The 17,959-nt window shown below is 52.5% G+C and overlaps 1 protein-coding gene across 1 annotated transcript in view; it reads left to right on the plus strand.

Annotated features, from left to right (window-relative positions):
* CABP7 (calcium binding protein 7) overlaps positions 1-15,507 on the plus strand; it is a 33,978-nt gene extending 18,471 nt beyond the window's left edge. The window contains exons 2-5 of the mRNA XM_038763322.1: positions 8,693-8,836; positions 11,623-11,735; positions 13,810-13,963; positions 14,938-15,507. Of these exons, the coding sequence (XP_038619250.1) occupies positions 8,693-8,836; positions 11,623-11,735; positions 13,810-13,963; positions 14,938-15,065 (539 nt within the window). The 3' untranslated portion in view covers positions 15,066-15,507. The remainder of the gene's footprint in view (positions 1-8,692; positions 8,837-11,622; positions 11,736-13,809; positions 13,964-14,937) is intronic.
* The last annotated feature ends 2,452 nt before the right edge of the window (positions 15,508-17,959 follow it).

Genomic DNA, 17,959 nt, shown 5'->3' on the forward strand with positions numbered 1-17,959 from the left:
GTGTTTGAAGGTCTCTGTGTATTTTTTGAAGGTCTCTATGTGGTGTTTGAAGGTCTCTGTGTGGTGTTTGAAAGTCTCTGTGTGGTGTTTGAAGGTCTCTGTGTGTTTCTTGAAGGTCTCTGTATGTTGTTCGAAGGTCTCTGTGTGGTGTTTGAAGATGCGTGTGTGCGGGTTCTGATCCTAGCTCCGCCATTTGTCTGTTACGTGACTTTGAACAAGCCACTTCACTTCTCTGTGCCTCAGTTACCTCATATGTAAAATGGGGAAGAAGACTGGGATCCCCATATGGGACGGGGACTGCGTCCAACCCGATTATTTTATATTAACCCCAGGGCTTAGAACAGTGCTCAGCACATAGTAAGCGCTTAACAAATACAATCATTATCAGCACATAGTAAGCGCTTAACAGATACAATCATTATCATAATTATTATTATTATTTCACCGAGACAGCCCTAGGGGATGTTGCATTAACCTGTGAGCCGGGACTCCTGGTTTTTATTCCTAATCTGCAGTGGGAAGCAGGATAAATCAATCAGCAGTAGCAATAGCGATAGCGTCCCCCCCTCCATCCCCCCCATCTTACCTCCTTCCCTTCCCTACAGCAACTGTATATATGCATATATGTTTGTACATATTTATTACTCTATTTATTTATTTATCTTACTTGTACATATCTATTCTATTTATTTTATTAGTATGTTTGATTTTGTTCTCTGTCTCCCCCTTTTAGACTGTGAGCCCACTGTTGGGTAGGGACTGTCTCTATATGTTGCCAACTTGTACTTCCCAAGAGCTTAGTACAGTGCTCTGCACACAGTAAGCGCTCAATAAATACGATTGATGATGACGATGATGACATATTGAAGGCTCCCTGGGTGCAGCACACTGTACTAAGCGCTCGGGACGAGACACGACAGGTAAAGGACACAGCCTCTGTCCTTGAAGGTTCGTAAACCTACGAAGAAGACAGGCTCCAAATCGTTTAATAGATAGGAGGGAAAGGGTGCGGGGAAGATGGATGGGAGGAGAAGCGAGAGCGAAAATAGCGGAGGGCATAAATCGATGTGGACTCCGGGTCTTCTGGCGACTGTGGGGGTGTGTGTGTGTAAGCAGGTGGTGTTGTGTTTTGGTTCAGAGACCTGGCTGATGGTGAGACAGGATCCCGAGGGGTCAAAATGACAATCTCTGGCTCCTTCACAACCCCGGGACTGTGGGAAACTCAGCAAGGAAGCAATTCAGTTGAGGGTTGCTTTAAGACCAGTGATGAGGAGGGGAGAGGGAGCCGGACCTGAGGATGAGTTGGTGTCTCGGGACAGGGACTGTGTCCAACTTAATTAGCTTAGTTCTACCTCGGCATTTGTAGAGTGCCTGGCACATAGTAAGCACTTAACAAATGCCATCATTATTATCTACTGTGTGCAGGCTGGAGGCCTCTCTCTAATAATAATAATTGCGGCATTTGTTAGGTACCAAGGGCAGGGAATGTGTCTGTTATATTATCCTCTCCCAAACGTTTAGTACAGTGTTCTGTACACAGTAAGCGCTCAATGAATACCACTGATTGAAGTGGCAGAGCTGGAATAAGAATCCAGGTCATCTGACTCTCAGGCCTGAGTTCTTTCCATTAGGCCACACTGCTTCATTCTGTTTGGGAGACTACAACGTTTTCAAAAGATGCGGTCCCTGCCCTCAGTCAATCAATTTTTTTTACTGGGCACTTACCGTGTGCAGAGCGCTGTACTAAGCACTTGGCAGAGGACCATATAACAGACACATTCCCTGTCCACAACGAGCTGACAGCCTCAAGGAGCTTGCAACCAAACGGGGAGACAGGAAGATGGAAATTATTTTACTTACTGTGGAACTAGGAGGAAGATCAGAGACATATATTGCATTGAAGTAGCTAAATAAATAATTGAGTGCGTACCATTGACTTTACATGCATCCACCAGCCTGGGAATAAATACATATATGCTAAGGGGCAGGGAGGGGCTGTTGGATGGATGCTTTGTGGGGAAAGAATCGGGGAAGGCTTCCCGGAGGAGGAGGGATTTCAGGAGGGCTTTGGAGATGGGGAGAGCTGCGGTCCCGCGTACTTGGGGGCTGCCGGGTCCGGGGAAAGGCCCGAGTGAGAAAACTCGGCGCTGTTAGTGATGAAACCTGAATTTCCCAATGCACTCTCCCCTCTGCACCAAGAGAGACTTTTCAGAGACTCTCTGGGTGCCTCAGTTTCCATCCCCCAGCTCTGCCACTAGTTTCCAAGGACCCCTGAGTCCTCAGTTTCCCTCTGGCCCTGGATCCCAGAAGGCCGAGAGAGTGGCCAGTCACACTGCGCTGTACTGATTAACTGTTCTTCTTCAGGCCTGAAGGAAATTCAGGAAATTCCCGTCCCCCGTCTGCTCCTCTTGGACTTGAAACAGCAGCAGTGTGGTGTAGTAAATAAGGCCCCAGCCTGGGAATCAGAAGGTCCTGGGTTCTAATTCTGGCTCCGCCCCTTGCCTTCCATGTGGCCTTGGGCAAATCACTTCACTTCTCTGGGCCTCAGTCACCTCCTCTGTAAAATGGGGATGAAGACTGTGAGCCCTGCGCGGGATAGGGACCGAGCCCAACCCGATTTGCTTGTAATAATGATAATAATGATGACACTTATTAAGCGCTTACTATGTGCGAAGCACTATTCTAAGCGCTGGAGCAGTTACAAGGTGATCAGGTTGCCCCACGGGGGGCTCACAATCTTCATCCCCATTTTACAGATTAGGTAACTGAGGCACAGAGAAGTGAAGTGACTTGCCCAAAGTCACACAACTGACAATCGGCAGAGTCGGCATTTGAACCCATGACCTCTGACTCCAAAGCCCGGGCTCTTTCCACTGAGCCACGCTGCTTCTCTACCCCAGCGCTTATTACAGTGCCTGGCACATAGTAAGTGCTTAACAAATACCATCACCATAATCATTATTATTGTTAGGAGGAGTCTGGGCAGCAGGAAGTGGTCACACAGCAGACATGAGGCGGAGCTGGGATTAGAACCCAGGTCCTTCTGAATCCCAGGCCCTGAGCCCTATCCATTAAGCCACAAGGCTTCTCTGCTGTCATCAAGGCCAGGGCCGGAATGGGTCGGAAAGCTTCCCATCTTTTCTGGTGTCCCTCTCCTCGGCCCCAGGATCCCTGACGGACAAAAAGGTCTTTTTTCCCATTTCTCCCGGCTCTGGTTGGCTCTCAGCAAGGCTCTGCGCCCTCCACCCCCCATCCGATCACCATGATTCAGTCGTATTTATCGAGCGCTTACTGTGTGCACAGCACTACTCTAAGCGCTTGGGAGAGGACAATACAACAATAAACAGATGCATTCCCTGCCCACAATGAGCGTAGTACATTTAGGACATTAGCAAAGTTTCAGGCGCCCAGAAAGCATTGGAAAAACACCACTGATTGATTGACCGATGATTCCCCTCGCACCAGAGCTGGACCGCTGTGCAAGCCGGGGTTCTCCCGAGGAGAAGCCCGGCCCCTCGGCAGTTGAAGTCCCGGGCAACTGTAGAAACCAGGATGTTTGCAAACCGAACCACGGTCACCGGAGCTTCACCGTCCCCCAACGATCCCTGGTCCTGGGGAACGACAAGCCATGACTCCACAAGGCAGCCCAGAAACCACCGCGCCTCACACCGTGACTCGCACACGGGCCTAAGGACACACAAACTCTACGATGACAAAGGGGAGAGCTACGCATTTGTCACACAAACACACACACACACACACCCCCGCCCCCTTAAGCGCTTTGGTGGTTGTGGATTCATTTGTTCTACTCTTCGTGGTCAGTGGCGCTTATTGTGACTGTGTGCAGAGCACTGGACTGAGCGTTTGGGGGAGGACAATAGAATAGAGTTAGCGGACACATTCCCGGCCCATGACGAGGTAACGGGGAAGCAGCGAGTTCCAGGGGAAAGAGCGCGGGAGAAAGGGGAAAGGAACCGGGAGATCCGAGTTCTAATCCGAACTCTGCCTCCAGGCTGCTGTGTGATCTCAGGCACGTCAGTTACCCCTCTGGGCCTCATCTGGATAATGGCCGTGATGCCCCATGCGGGACGCAGACTGTGCCCTATCTGATACCCTCCTACCTAACCTAGCTTTTAGCACAAAGTGCTTCGTAAATGCACCTCCCAAAAGACAATCATTCATTCCCTTACCCATTTTTCCATTCTCTTCTCCCTCCTATCTGTAAATTACTCTGCGTCCCATTTAGACTACAGGCTCTTAGATGGCAGGGAGTCTATCTCTTAAATTTATTGTCCTCTCCCGATGGTTTAGTACAGGACTTGCTGAGTTGGTGCTCCATAAATACAGTTGATTCATTGCAACTTTTAAAGCCATGCTTAGAGAGAGTTATACACACACACGTCCGACAACATGCGAATATACACGCTCCAGGCAAACACCCCTGCCCTGAGTTGGAACCCACAAACGCCAGATGAGATTACTTTGACTGTGAGCCCCATGTGGGACGGGGGCTGTGTCTGACCTGATTTAACTCATATCTACCCCAGCCCTTAGAACAGTACTGGAAACATAGCAAGCGCTTGACAAATGCAATAATAATACTAATTAAGATTAGGGTCTTAATGCATCTACAGGCTTTTATTCCCAGCATTCCTGTTTCGCCACAGATGAAAGCACTGCGCGCACACACGTTGGCCCGTCGAATGAAATAAGGACATCGCATGACAAAAACCCACACAATCTTTTAACGTCTAACGCCGAAACTACACACAAACACACACATGCAAACACCAGTCCGTACCAGTAGCCAACCTAAGGAGGGTGCAGCCTGGCTAAATGGGTAGAGCAGGAGCCTGGGAATCAGAAGGTCATGGGTTCTAATCCTGGCTCCATCGCTTGATCTTCTCTGGACCTCAGTTTCTTCATCTGTAAAAAAAATGGAGATGAAGACTGTGAGCCCAGTGGGGGACGGGGACTGTGTCCAACCTGTTGACTTGTATCTACCTCACACACACCCGAACTTATCCCGTTTTCAGAAATCAGCTTCTGATTTAGGTCCTTGGCCCGGGATCTCCCGTGAGACTGATCTCTCTGTCCGTCTCTGTCAGGGCTGGGCTGAAGAAGGCCCCTGTTCCAGTAACTGGGTATCGTAAGCGCTTAGTACAGTGCTCTGCACATAGTAAGCGCTCAATAAATACGATTGATGATGATCACATCTGGGTGTCAATCAGAACACCCCGAGGGAGCTGCCAGCCTCGGACGGAGCCGCTGCAATGGAGACGCTCAGTGATAATAATAATTAGAGATGTAGCGTGCTGTAGTATTTCTGGCTCTGCACTTATCTGCTGCGTGACCTTGGCCAAGTCCCTTTTCTGGGCCTCAGTTCCCTCATCTGGAAAACGGGGATTGAGAATGTGAACCCCATGTGGGACAGAGACTGTCCAATCCAATTTGTCTGTATCCACCCCAGCGCTTAGTTCAGTGCCTGGCACAGAGTAAACGCTTAACAAGTACCACAATTATTATTATTATTAATATAATTGTGGCACCTGTTAAGCACTATGCCCTCTACTCTGTGCTATGCTCTGTATTCTGAGTGGTTCAGACTCAGTTCCCGTCCCTCGTGACGCTCACGGCCTGAGAGAGGGAGGGGGCCAGGTGTCTTCTACCCATTTTGCAGATGACAAATGATGACCCTTTTAGACTGTGAGCCCACTATTGGGTAGGGACTGTCTCTATATGTTGCCAACTTGTACTTCCCAAGCGCTTAGTACAGTGCTCTGCACACGGTAAACGCTCAATAAATACGAATGCCCTCCCTCTGCCCCTCCGCCAAGCTAGCTCTCTTCCTCCCTTCAAGGCCCTGCTGAGAGCTCACCTCCTCCAGGACGCCTTCCCAGACTGAGCCCCTTCTTTCCTCTCCCCCTCGTCCCCCTCTCCATCCCCCCGTCTTACCTCCTTCCCTTCCCCACAGCACCTGTATATATGTATATATGGTTGTACATATTTATTACTCTATTTATTTATTTATTTATTTATTTTACTTGTACATTTCTATCCTACTTATTTTATTTTGTTGGTATGTTTGGTTCTGTTCTCTGTCTCCCCCTTTTAGACTGTGAGCCCACTGTTGGGTAGGGACTGTCTCTATGTGATGCCAATTTGTACTTCCCAAGTGCTTAGTACAGTGCTCTGCACATAGTAAGCGCTCAATAAATACGATTGATTGATTGATTGATTGTGAGGGTGGAGTGTCTCCCATCAGTGGTCCCAGGGTCCTTTTTGGAGCCGGCTCCATGACCGAACCCCAGGGGGTTCCCCTCCTTCCCAGCCGCCGGCTGAGGAAGGGGCTTCTCAGGTATGGCTCTCCCCGTGGGGGCGAAAGGGTTACGGCAAAGACCTTGCCGTGGAAGTCAATGGCGAACCTCCTTCCCAGAATCCCCCGGACCGTTCCGCTCGGCGACATTTATTGTTCCGGAGACAGTAATTGAGGGGAGTTATAGCTCGGGCCTGCCAGCCCAGCCCACGTGGTCGGGAGGCTGGGAGAGGGGACAGGCTCTCTGGGCCAGAATCCCGGACCGCAGAGACCGGCCTCACACCCCTCCCTCCGCCCCTCACCTTTCCCATCTCTCCTTCCCTGCCAAGTGGGATGTGGAAAGGCAACGCGGCCTGATGGCATGACGCCGGGACTGGGACTCAGGAAACCCGGGTTCCACTCCCAGCTCTGCCGCCGGTCCGCAGGGCGACCTTGGGAGAGTCACTCTACCTCTCTGGGCCTCTGTTTCCTCATCCGTAAAATCAATCAATCGTGTTTATAGACAGCTTGCTGTGTGCAGAGCACTGTACTAAGCGCTTGGGAAGTACAAGTTGGCAACATAGAGAGACAGTCCCTACCCAACAGTGGGCTCACGGTCTATAAAATGGGGTTAAGATCCCAGCTCTCCCTCCCTCTTAGAGTGGCCCGGGGACCGGGGCCGACGTGACTCCTGGGTCTCCTGACTTCCAATCTCAGACCTCTCAGTAAGGTCTGGGGCAGAGAGGAAAGGGGAAAGAGGGATCCAAGGGTCAGCCTGAGGCCCGATTCTTAAGGCTAGGGGGAAGACGTTGTCTTGGCCACCTCGGGTCACTTGGTGGACGGCCCGAGCCTGGAGGGGATCGGGGTCCCAAGGGCACCCGGGCGCCCATGAGAGGAGTGGGCGGAAAGTGGCTGTGGAAAGAAATGGCCTCTTTGCTAATGAAACCGGCTCTTTCCTCCTGGCTCTTTAGCGGCTCTGGAGAGCTGGGGATTTTCCAAGTGCTTTACCGCTATTAATTAGTTGTTCGTTAGAGTTAATGAGTTAAATCCCGGGAGGGAAAGAAGAGGAGGAAAGAGGTATTGGGAGGAAGAGAAGAGATGCAAGGAAGGAGGGGATGAGGGGAGAGAGTGGCCCAAGAGTAAGGAGAGAAGACTGAGGGAAAGGGGGAAAGAGACAGAAACAGAGAGAGAGACAGAGTGACAGAGAGGCTGAGTGGGTGCAGATGGAGAGGGAAAGAGATCTGAAATATCAGGAGAAAAATCTTCCCTTCCGCCAACAAGTCAGGAACATCCAGTAGAAGGTTTTTTCGGCTCACTACCGACAGCTTAGAGGTGTGATGGAGAGAGAGGCAGAGACATAAACATCGTGGAAGAGGATGATAGAGGCCCGAAGCGAGAGAAAAGAGGATGAGAGAAAGGAATGGAGAGAGAGAGAATCAGGATCTTGTTTAGAGGGCCCTGGAGAGCTAGTAAAACGGTGAGGACATTGAATAGCAATAATCATGATAATTGTTATGGTATTTATTAAGCGCTTCCTCTTTGCTATGCTCTGGTTCGGATACAAGATAATCAGGTGGGACGCAGCAACTGGGGCCACAGCTCCAGGACTAAGTGGGAGGGAGGGCAGCAGGGCCTGCAAGTCAGAAGGTCATGGGTTCTAATCCTGGCTCCGCCACTCGTCTGCTGTATGGCCTTGGGCAAGTCACTTCACTTCATGCCTCAGTTCCCTCATCTGAAAAGTGGGAATTAAGACTGTGAGCCCTATGTGGGACAGGGACTGTGTCCAACCCGATATGCTTGCATCCTCCCCAGAGCTTAGTTCAGTGCCTGGCACAGAGTAAGCGCCTAACAAATACCATAATTTCTTCAGTGCTTAGTACAGTGCCTGGAACACAGCAAGCGCTTAACGAACACCAGAATGATTATTACTATTATCCCCATTTGGCAGCCGAGGAAACCGAGGTCCAGGGAAATCGAGCGGCTTGTCCAAGGTCGCACCGCAGGCCGCGACTCACCTCCCCAGTGCCATCTTCCCCGCCGGCCTGCAGGCCCCCGGCCTCCTCGGCTGGTGGGGGAGTCGGACGGAGAGGAGGATGGGGGTCCGAGCGATCCGGTGCCAGTGGAGCCGTGCCGTGACCCTTGCCCATCCCACCTGCCCCCATCCAACTTTCAGGGCCTCCGGCTCAAAGTGGGCACTTGTCGGGGCACCCGCCGGTCCCCTGAAGCGGCGAGGGGTCGCCGCTCCCCTCTGGCCAGTCTTCCGTCCCACCCCGAGTGACCCTCCACTCTCCTGCCCGCTCGCTGCCAGGGGCGGGAGCCAGCCCGGGGAGGGGCAGGGCGCGTGGGGCGAGCCGGCTGCCCCGGCCCTGACCCGGCTGACTCCGCTCCTGCCCACAGAGATCCGGGAGGCCTTCAAGGTGTTTGACCGGGACGGCAATGGCTTCATCTCCAAGCAGGAGCTGGGCACGGCCATGCGCTCCCTGGGCTACATGCCCAACGAGGTGGAGCTGGAGGTCATCATCCAGAGGCTGGACATGGACGGTAACGCTGCCCGCTGCTTCCTCCTCCCTGCTCCTGGTCCCCCTCTCCTCTTCCCCACCTGACTGCGCTCCTTCCCCTCTCCCACTCTCCGCCCTTCTTTCCTCCTGCTCAGCCTGTGTAGCCTCTCCCCCTCCGTGCCCCCTTTTCATCTCGGTTTCCCTCATTTCTCTTCCCCAGTTCCCTCTTTTAACCTGTTTAATTTTGCCTTTAAATGCCAACTGCCAAGCACCTGTCTAAGCCCTGGGGTCGAGAGAGATGATCGGGTCGGACACAGCCCCTGCCTCACAGGGGGCTCACGGTCTATGAGGGAGGGAGGGCAGAGATCTCCTACTCCATTTTACAGATGGGAAAACTGAGGCCCAGAGAGGTGAAGTGCCTTGCCCAAGGTCACCCAGCAGGGGACAGAGGTGGAATGAGAAACTGGGTCTCGCTGTTCCCACTAGCTTCTCCATTCTCCTCCTCCCCAGCAATCCCTACTATTATTATTTGTAGTAGAAGTCATAGAAGTAATAGTAAAAGTAGTAGTAGTAGTAATAATAATAATAATGGTATTTGTTAAGCGCTTACTATGTGTCAAGCCCTGTTCTAAGCGCCGGGGTAGATACAAGGTATTCAGGTTGTGCCACGTGGGGCTCACAGTCTTAATCCTCATTTTACAGATGAGGGAACTGAGGCCCAGAGCTGTGAAGTGACTTGTCCTAGGTTACACAGCAGACAAGTGGGCAGAGTCCGGATTAGAACTCAGGTCCTCTGACTCCCAAGCCCGGGCTCTTTCCACTAAGCCAAGCCGCTTCTCTGTAGTAGTAGATCCCCTTCAGCTCCCATCTCCCCACCCAGGGCTCAAAATAGGCACTGTCTCCCTTTTTTTGATGGCTCCGGGTTGCTGGCATTTTCAAAGCCATTACAGATCCACTGTCACTCAGCAAAGGGAATATTATTTTTCTGAATGGGAGAGCCGTTCGTCTCTATCAACGAGTCAGAATCTCTCTTAGACTTCAATCCATCCATCCATTAATCCATCCCTGGTATTTATGAAGTGCTTACTGTGTGCAGAGCACTGTACTAAGCTCTTGGAGGGATACACATGTCCACAGTACCTCTGCTCTGGGAATTCTCCATGTTTTAGGTCTGTCGGTCTCCCCTGTTAGATGGAGAGCTCCCTGAGGGCAGGCAACAGGCATCTTGCTTCTGTTGTACCTTTCCAAGACCCGAATACAGCACCCAGCCCTCAGTAGGCGCTCAGTATATACTATCGATCGACGGATCGGTCGGTCGATCTCTGGAACCCCAGGCCTAACCAGGTGCTGCCCCTCTCTCGGTCTCTGAATACTTAGTCTCTCCATCGACTTGTGTTTTCACTTCTGGGTGTGCTTTAGTCCCATTCGGCCTCCCTTCCCTCCGGTTTTTCTCCCTTTCTTTCGATTTTGAGGCGAAGAGACTGAGCGCTCAATAAATACGATTGAATGAGTGAACGACCACAAGTTATTCAGTGGGCTGGTGGCAGAGGGGAGAATTGAACCCGGACCTCCTGACCCCGGGCCCTTCTCCCACCCTGACCTCTCTTCAATCAAGCAATCGATTAATGGTATTTATTGAGCACTTACTATGTGCACAGCACTGTACTAAGCACTCGGAAGAGTCCAATAAGACAGAATTAGGGACACATTCCCTGCCCATAAACAGCTTACGGTCTAGAAATTCCTCCCGTCGCCCTCCGCTCTCCACATTCTCTCTCGTCTCTCTCCCACCTCATTTTGGACACAGCCCCTGTCCCACATGGGGCTCACAATCTCAATCCCTATTTTACAGATGAGGTAACTGAGCCCAGAGAAATGAAATGACTCGCCCCAGGTCGCACGGCAGAAAGGTGGCAAAGCTGGAATTAGAACCCATGACCTTCTGATTCCCAGACTCAGGCTCTATCCACCATGCCATGCTGCTTCTCATGGGACCTGATTATCTTGTATCTATCCCAGCACTAATTACAGTGTTTGGAATAAAGTAAACCAGAATTAGCATTATTATTATTCTTTTATGGTATATATTACTGCTTACTATGTGGCAGGAACTATTCTAAATGCTGGGGAGGTTACAAGATAATCAGATTGGACACAGTCCATGTCATTCATTCATTCAATCGTATTTATTGAGCGCTTACTGTGTGCACAGCACTGTACTAAGCGCTTGGGAAGTCCAAGTTGGCAACATATAGAGACGGTCCCTACCCAACAACGGGATGTGGGACTCACAGTCTTAATCCCCATTTTACAGAATAGGTAACCGAAGCACTATCATTAGTATTCACGTTATATCACAATCAGTTTATGATATCATAAGTATTCAAATTATACTATATAATTATATCATAATTATTCCTATTCACAATATTATTCATAATCATATTTATTGAGTGCTTACTGTGTGCAAAGCACTGTACTAAGTGCTTGGGAGAGTACAATGTAACACCAGACACATCCCCTGCCGACAACAAGCTCTGAGTCTAGACACCTAATAATAGTAATTATTATTAGGTACTCCTCCCTCAGTAGGTGCTCAATATAACCAGTGGAATGATTGATCATGGGAGAACTCTGTTACACTGTTCTATTGCCCTCTCCCAAGTGTTTAATACAGTGCTCTGCACGCAATAAGTGCTCAATAAATACGAATGCTTGATGGCTTGAGAAGAGGAAGGAAGGGAAGGGGGGAGAGGGGGCAGGAAAAGGGAGCTGGGGTCCGGGGAAGGGAAGCCAGGAAGAGCGGGATCCACCGGTTTCTGTTGGCAGGGGATGGCCAGGTGGACTTCGAAGAGTTCGTCACGTTACTTGGGCCGAAGCTGTCCACGTCCGGAATCCCGGAGAAGTTTCACGGCACCGATTTTGATACCGTGTTCTGGAAGGTGAGGGGCCTCACTCACTCCCCCCGGCCCCTAACCCCCACCACCCGGGGGGTCGGGAAGGGGGAGTGTGGCCGGGGGCCGCGGAGGCGGGAGTTGCGTGAGAATGGGGGTTCATTCATTCCCTTGTATTTATTGAGCACTTACCGTGCGCACAGCACAGTACCACGCGCTTGGGAGAGAATAGAACAATCAACACACCCATTCCCTGCCTACAACAAGCTTCCCGTCTAGAGGGGGGCATTAATAGACATAAAGCCGTGACAGATATGGACATAAGGACTGTGGGGCTGGAGGGGGGATGGATAAAGGGAGCGAGTCGGGGTGACGCAGAAGGGGGTGGGAAAAGAGGAAAGGAGGACTTAGGCAAGACTTCCTGGAGGAGATGAGGGTGGGGGTTTTGTTCCTCACAAAAGCCCCCCAAAGCTCTGGGTGCAGATTCTAGCTAGGCAGCCCTGCAGGCATCTGACTCAAAAGACCACCCCCACATCCCTGCCGCCACCCAAAGACACCCCCTGGCTTGGCTCCCCTACAGTAGGTCCAGGCAGCTTGTAGGCCCTATTGCCACTGATAATCAATCGTATTTATTACGTGATTATACACTGATAACCACTCATTCATTCAATCATATTTATCAGAGCGCTTACTGTGTGCAGAGCACTGTACTAAGCGCTTGGGGGAGGACACATTCCGGCACACAATAAGCGCTTAACAAATACCACAATTATTATTCCCTGCCCACAACAAGCTTACAGGCTAGAGATGAGAAGCAGCGAGGCCTCGTGGAAAGAGCACGGACCCGGAGTCAGAGGAGCTGGGTTCTAAGTCTGACTCTGTCGACTGGTTGCTGTGTGACCTTGGGCACTTCACTTCTTCAGGCCTCAGTTCTCCCTCCTATTTAGACTGTGAGCCCCATGCAGGACAGAGACTGTGTCCAACCTAGGTAACTTGTATCTACCCCAGGCCTTAGAACAGTGTTTGACACATAGTAAGCGCTTAACAAGTACCATAAAAAAAATTTAAAAAGCTCACACCCGACACACCCATAAACACTACTGAGCCAATGGCGTTTACCCAGTACCTGCTTTGAGCTAAGTACTGACTGCGCGCTGAGCGCCCATTGTGCGCTGGGTATTTTCTGTGTGCCAAGCATCATCATCATCATCATCAATCATATTTATTTAGCGCTTACTGTGTGCAGAGCACCGTACTAAGTGCTTGGGAAGTACAAGTTGGCAACATATAGAGACAGTCCCTACCCAACAGTGGGCTCACAGTCTAAAAGGGGGAGACAGAGAACAAAACCAAACATACTAAGAAAATAAAATAAATAGAATAGATGTGCGCTGTGTTAATTGTGTGAAACATGATTTTTTCCTGAAAACTTGCTCTTCCTTTCCTCCCCCAACATATTTACTGTCTAGGCAGGGACTCTTTGGGAAATCCACCCCTGACTTCAGTACTCTACAAAAGAGAACCCCAGGGTCAGGGGTCAGGGGTCAGGGAGTAGCGGGAGGGTTGTTCCAGAGTGGTCCCCAACCTAAATTAGCACGATGATCTACTAGTTCCCTGAGGAAACGGTGGTCTGGACACTTGTTTCCACGGCCAGGAAACAAGGACGTGTGAGCTTGTTTTGGGCAGGGAATATGTCTGTTTTATATTTTACTACCCCAAGCGCTTAGTATAGTGCTTTGCACAAAGTGCTCATTAAATACGATCAAATGATCAAATAAATGACGCCTCGGTGACCAGCCAGACCGGTCCCTGGCCGCTATGGATAGAGCACCCGATGCCCTTCCATCTGCGGTTTCCAATTCCGGCAACTGGTCGGCCTCCGCTGTGACTCCTGCCGTCGAGTGCCGTGGCTCGGACGTGGTGCCCGTTCCCGGAAGGATCCGGAAGCGACCTGGAGCAAAATTCGGAAGGCAGGGGAGGGCTCTGGGGTCTCGCCTGAGACGAGCCCTCGGCTCTGTGGATTTCCCCAAAGCAGCTTTGCGCGACCAACGAAACACGCGTCCGTGTGTTGGGGGTGGCCGCACCTCAGCCCCTCGCTCCCCCCGTCCCTCCCCGTCCGCAGTGCGACATGCAGAAGCTGACGGTGGATGAGCTGAAGCAGCTGCTGTACGACACGTTCTGCGCACACCTGTCCATGAAGGACATCGAGAGCATCATCACCATGGAGGAGGAGAGCCACCTGGGCACGGCGGAGGAGTGCCCCGTGGACGTGGACAGTGAGTCCGGGACCCCCGCCCCCGCTCGCCCCGGCCCCCCCGAGCCTCGGCCACCTGGGCTCGGCCGAGGAGCGACCCGTGGATGTGGACAGTGAGTCCGGGACCCCCCTCCCCCCGCGCCCCCCAGTCTCGAACCCCCCTCCAACACCCCGTCCCCAGTTCCACAGACCCTCCCCGCCATCCCCCCAAGGCCTCTGCTCCCTCCTGGCTCCGCCACCTGTCTGCTGAGTGACCCTGGGCAAGTCACTTCTCTGTGCCCCCATTTCCCCATCGTAAAATGGAGATAATAATAATAATAATAATTTTGGTATTTGTTAAGCGCTTACTATGTGCAAAGCACTGTTCTAAGTGCTGGGGGGATACAAGGCGAGCAGGATGTCCCGCATGGGGCTCATAGTCGTAGTCCCCATTTTAGATGAGGGAACTGAGGCAGAGAAGTGAAGTGACTTGCCCAAAGTCACACAGCTGACAAGTGGCAGAGCTGGGATTTGAACCCACGATCCCTGCCTCCAAAGCCCGGGCTCTTTCCACTGAGCCACGCTGCTTCTCTAATCAATCCCTCTTCTGCCTCCCCCTTAAGCCGTGAGCCCCAAGTGGGACAGAGTCCGCGTCTGACCTCGTCAACTTCTGTCTACCCCAGCGCTTAATATACAGTGCTCAACGAATACTGCTATTATTATCACAGTTTTTTTTTAATGGCACTTGTTAAGCACTTCTTATGTGCCAGGCACTTCCTAGGTGCCAAGCACCGTGAAAAGTGCTGCAGTGGGGACAACGTAATCCGAACGGACACAGTCGCCACGCCTGACGGAGGTTGCCATTTTAGAAGCAGTAATATCCTATATTATTAACGATAATAATGAGTGCTGACTTTTTCCTTTGACTCTCTCTGCCCCTCTACTTTCTTCTCCTCACCCCACCTTCCCCTCCCCGGCGGCTGCCCCCTGTGCCCGCCCGGGGACCCTCCCCGTCAGCCTGCTCCAACCAGCAGATCCGGCAGACCTGTGTCCGGAAGAGCCTCATCTGCGCCTTCGCCATCGCCTTCATCATCAGCGTCATGCTGATCGCCGCCAACCAGGTCCTGCGCAGCGGCATGAAGTGATGCGAGGGCCGGGGGCCGCTCACTGACCAGACCCCCGGACCCCTGGGACCCTCGGACTCCCCCAATGCGCACACACACACACACACACACGCACGCACGCTGATCGACGCCAATCAGGTCTTTGCAGTGGCATGAAGTGACAGGAGGGCCGGAGGGGCTGACCGACCGGACCCCGGGACCCTCGGACTCCCTACACACACACAAACACACACACAAATACACACACCGATGACCATCAACCAGGGCCTGTGAAGCAGCAGCATGAAATAACGCGAGGGCCGAGGGGACCGGCTGACCAGATCCCTTGACCCTAGGACTTTCCTAACACACACATACAGACTTATGGTCACCAACCAGGCCCAAGTGATGTGTGGGCGAGGGCACAGGCCACATTGGACCGCCCGATAGCCCAGACACCCCCAACACACACACACACACAAAACAGACACACCACACATACTCAAATACACAGCTCAGAGAACACACAGTACAGCAAATAGACACACACACACTCTCTCTGACCCCCGCCTTCTCCGGGCTGCGGCCCGGCCCGTCTCCCAGAACCCGGACCGTGGACGGACGGGCCGCCGCGGGGTGACCAGCCGGCCGCCGTCCTTCGTGAGGGGGGATGGCCCGGTGAGGGCGGGCGGGACAGGGCCCGGCCTCTCGGCCACGCATGGCATGGCTGTGCCCGCAGAGCAATCGCGCCGGGGAGGGTCGACGCATGGAGACCCTCTGAGGCAAACCCCGAGCGCCGCGGGCCCCTGGTAGGGCCGGGCCGGGGACCCCACCGCTCCCAGAGACCACCACGACGATGATGGATGACGACGGCGACCGAGATGGCGGCGATAATACTCTCTCTCACACTCTATTTACGACAAACCAAAACCATCTTGTGAAGCAATACACCCCCTCCCCACTCCCGACCCCGGCCTAGCTGGGCCCGGCCCCGGGGCAAGTTTTCTATCCAAGTTGTGGGCATTGCATGGACCGGCCCTGTCAACGGCTCGCCCTCCCTCACCCCCGAGTCCTCCTTCTTGTGCCAGGACCGACGGGGGGTCGGGAACCCCGGATCGGCTGGATGGAGGGGGCGGTGGGGGGAGCAGAGGCCCGGGACCCCCAGGCAGGACATGGGATGGAGGGGGAGACAAACTGACCCTTGGCTGTTCCACGAAAGCGACTCAGAGCTCCCGGGGCTCGTCTCTGCCCCTGGGGTTTCTGCTTTCCTTTTGGGGTGACCTCTGAGCCCCCCTGTCCACCGGGTCACCCCTCCTCCCTGCTGCTTAACCCAAATCCCTCCCCCCTTGACCTTCAGTGGTGACCCCCGCCCACCTCTGGGTGGGGAGGGAGGAAGGGATGGAGCTGGTAAGGTAAATTTGGGGGGGCGTGGGGAGATGGGGGTCCTCTCACCTACCCTTCCCCGCCTCACCCCGATCCTATCTCCCGGCCTGCACCCCCAACCTCCCCAACCGTTCTCTTTCCAGTTGTGGTCACTGGTCCTTGAGCCTGTATGTAGCATCAACTTGTTACCGTCGTTTTGGTTTTTCAATCTAAATAAAGGTGGAATTTATAAATGGAAACCAGCCCTCCCGCGGTGTCCAGAAGCCATAGTCTCCCGGAGCTACGGCCGTCCGACTGCAACCGCAATTCGACAGATTCTGCAAACCGCTTTAGTGTCTACCTGTGCCACTAGATTGAACGCAGCTTAAGGTCAGGTATCACGTCTACAAACTCTTCTTTTTTTCTTTTATGGTATTTATTAAGAGCTTACTATGTGCCAAGCACTGTTGAAACCCATCAGTTGCATTTACAGAGCCCCTGCCTTCAGGGAGTTGCAAGATGCTAAATTTAATTACAGATAGGAGGAGGCGAGAGAGTATGTGAGATAGGTATGCAAATATTGCAATCAAAAGGTCAACTGATCATTAGACTGGAAGCATCTGGTGGCAAAAAGTGGGGGTTTATGTGGTAAACTGCAAAAATATGGAACGGGGGAAAGGCGAATTAATAATCGTGGTACTTGTTAAGTGCTAGGAGCCAAGCACTCCGCTAAACGCTGGGGTGGATTCGAAGCGATCGGATCCAGTTCCTGTGCCGCACGGGGCTCACAGCTTAAAGGAGAGGGAGATAAGGTACTGAATACCCACTTTACTGATGACGAGACTGAGGCACAGAGAAGCCAAGTGACTTGCCCAAGATCACGGAGCGGACAAGCAGCAGAGCTGGGGTGAGAAGCCAGGTCCTCTGACCTTCAGGCCCCTGCTCGTTCTGCTAAGCCGCACTGCTTTTCTTGAATGAGTAAAAACATGGATAAGGTTATGTACTGAACCCCACTCCTCCTTAGATCCACACGAGCCTCAGTGAAGGGGGTGGGAGGAAAAGTGGGGGTGGTAAGTGTGGATTTGGGGTGTGGGGAGGTAATTGGCGGGGGGAGCGCTTCCTGGGAGAAAGTTGTGGTAAGCTCCTGGAGGAAAGGGATCATCATCATCATCATCAATCATATTTATTGAGCACTTACTGTGTGCAGAGCACTGTACTAAGCGCTTGAGAAGTATAAGGCCTACCAACTCTATTGTACTAAACTCTCCCAAGCGCTCGGTACAGTGCTCCGCACACGGTAAGGCCGTCGATTGATTCACTGACTTGGGGAGTTCCAAGATGTGGGAATACCACAGAATGATTGACTGTGATTACACGAGTCGGGGAAGAGGGGACACGAAGTTGGGAGGGTCACAGTGATGAGGTGAACTTGGGAGGATCCTCACGGGCAGGAAGGAAGGTCGCCAGCTGTGCCCCCCCGAGACTTCCTGGGGAGAAATCGACCATTTGTGGGGGGCAAGGGGATAAGAGGCATCCCCTCCCCATCCCCCTCACGGCCCTGCCTCTCTAACCTT

This window comes from Tachyglossus aculeatus, chromosome 21 (assembly GCF_015852505.1).
Source record: "Tachyglossus aculeatus isolate mTacAcu1 chromosome 21, mTacAcu1.pri, whole genome shotgun sequence".
Taxonomy (NCBI): domain Eukaryota; kingdom Metazoa; phylum Chordata; class Mammalia; order Monotremata; family Tachyglossidae; genus Tachyglossus; species Tachyglossus aculeatus.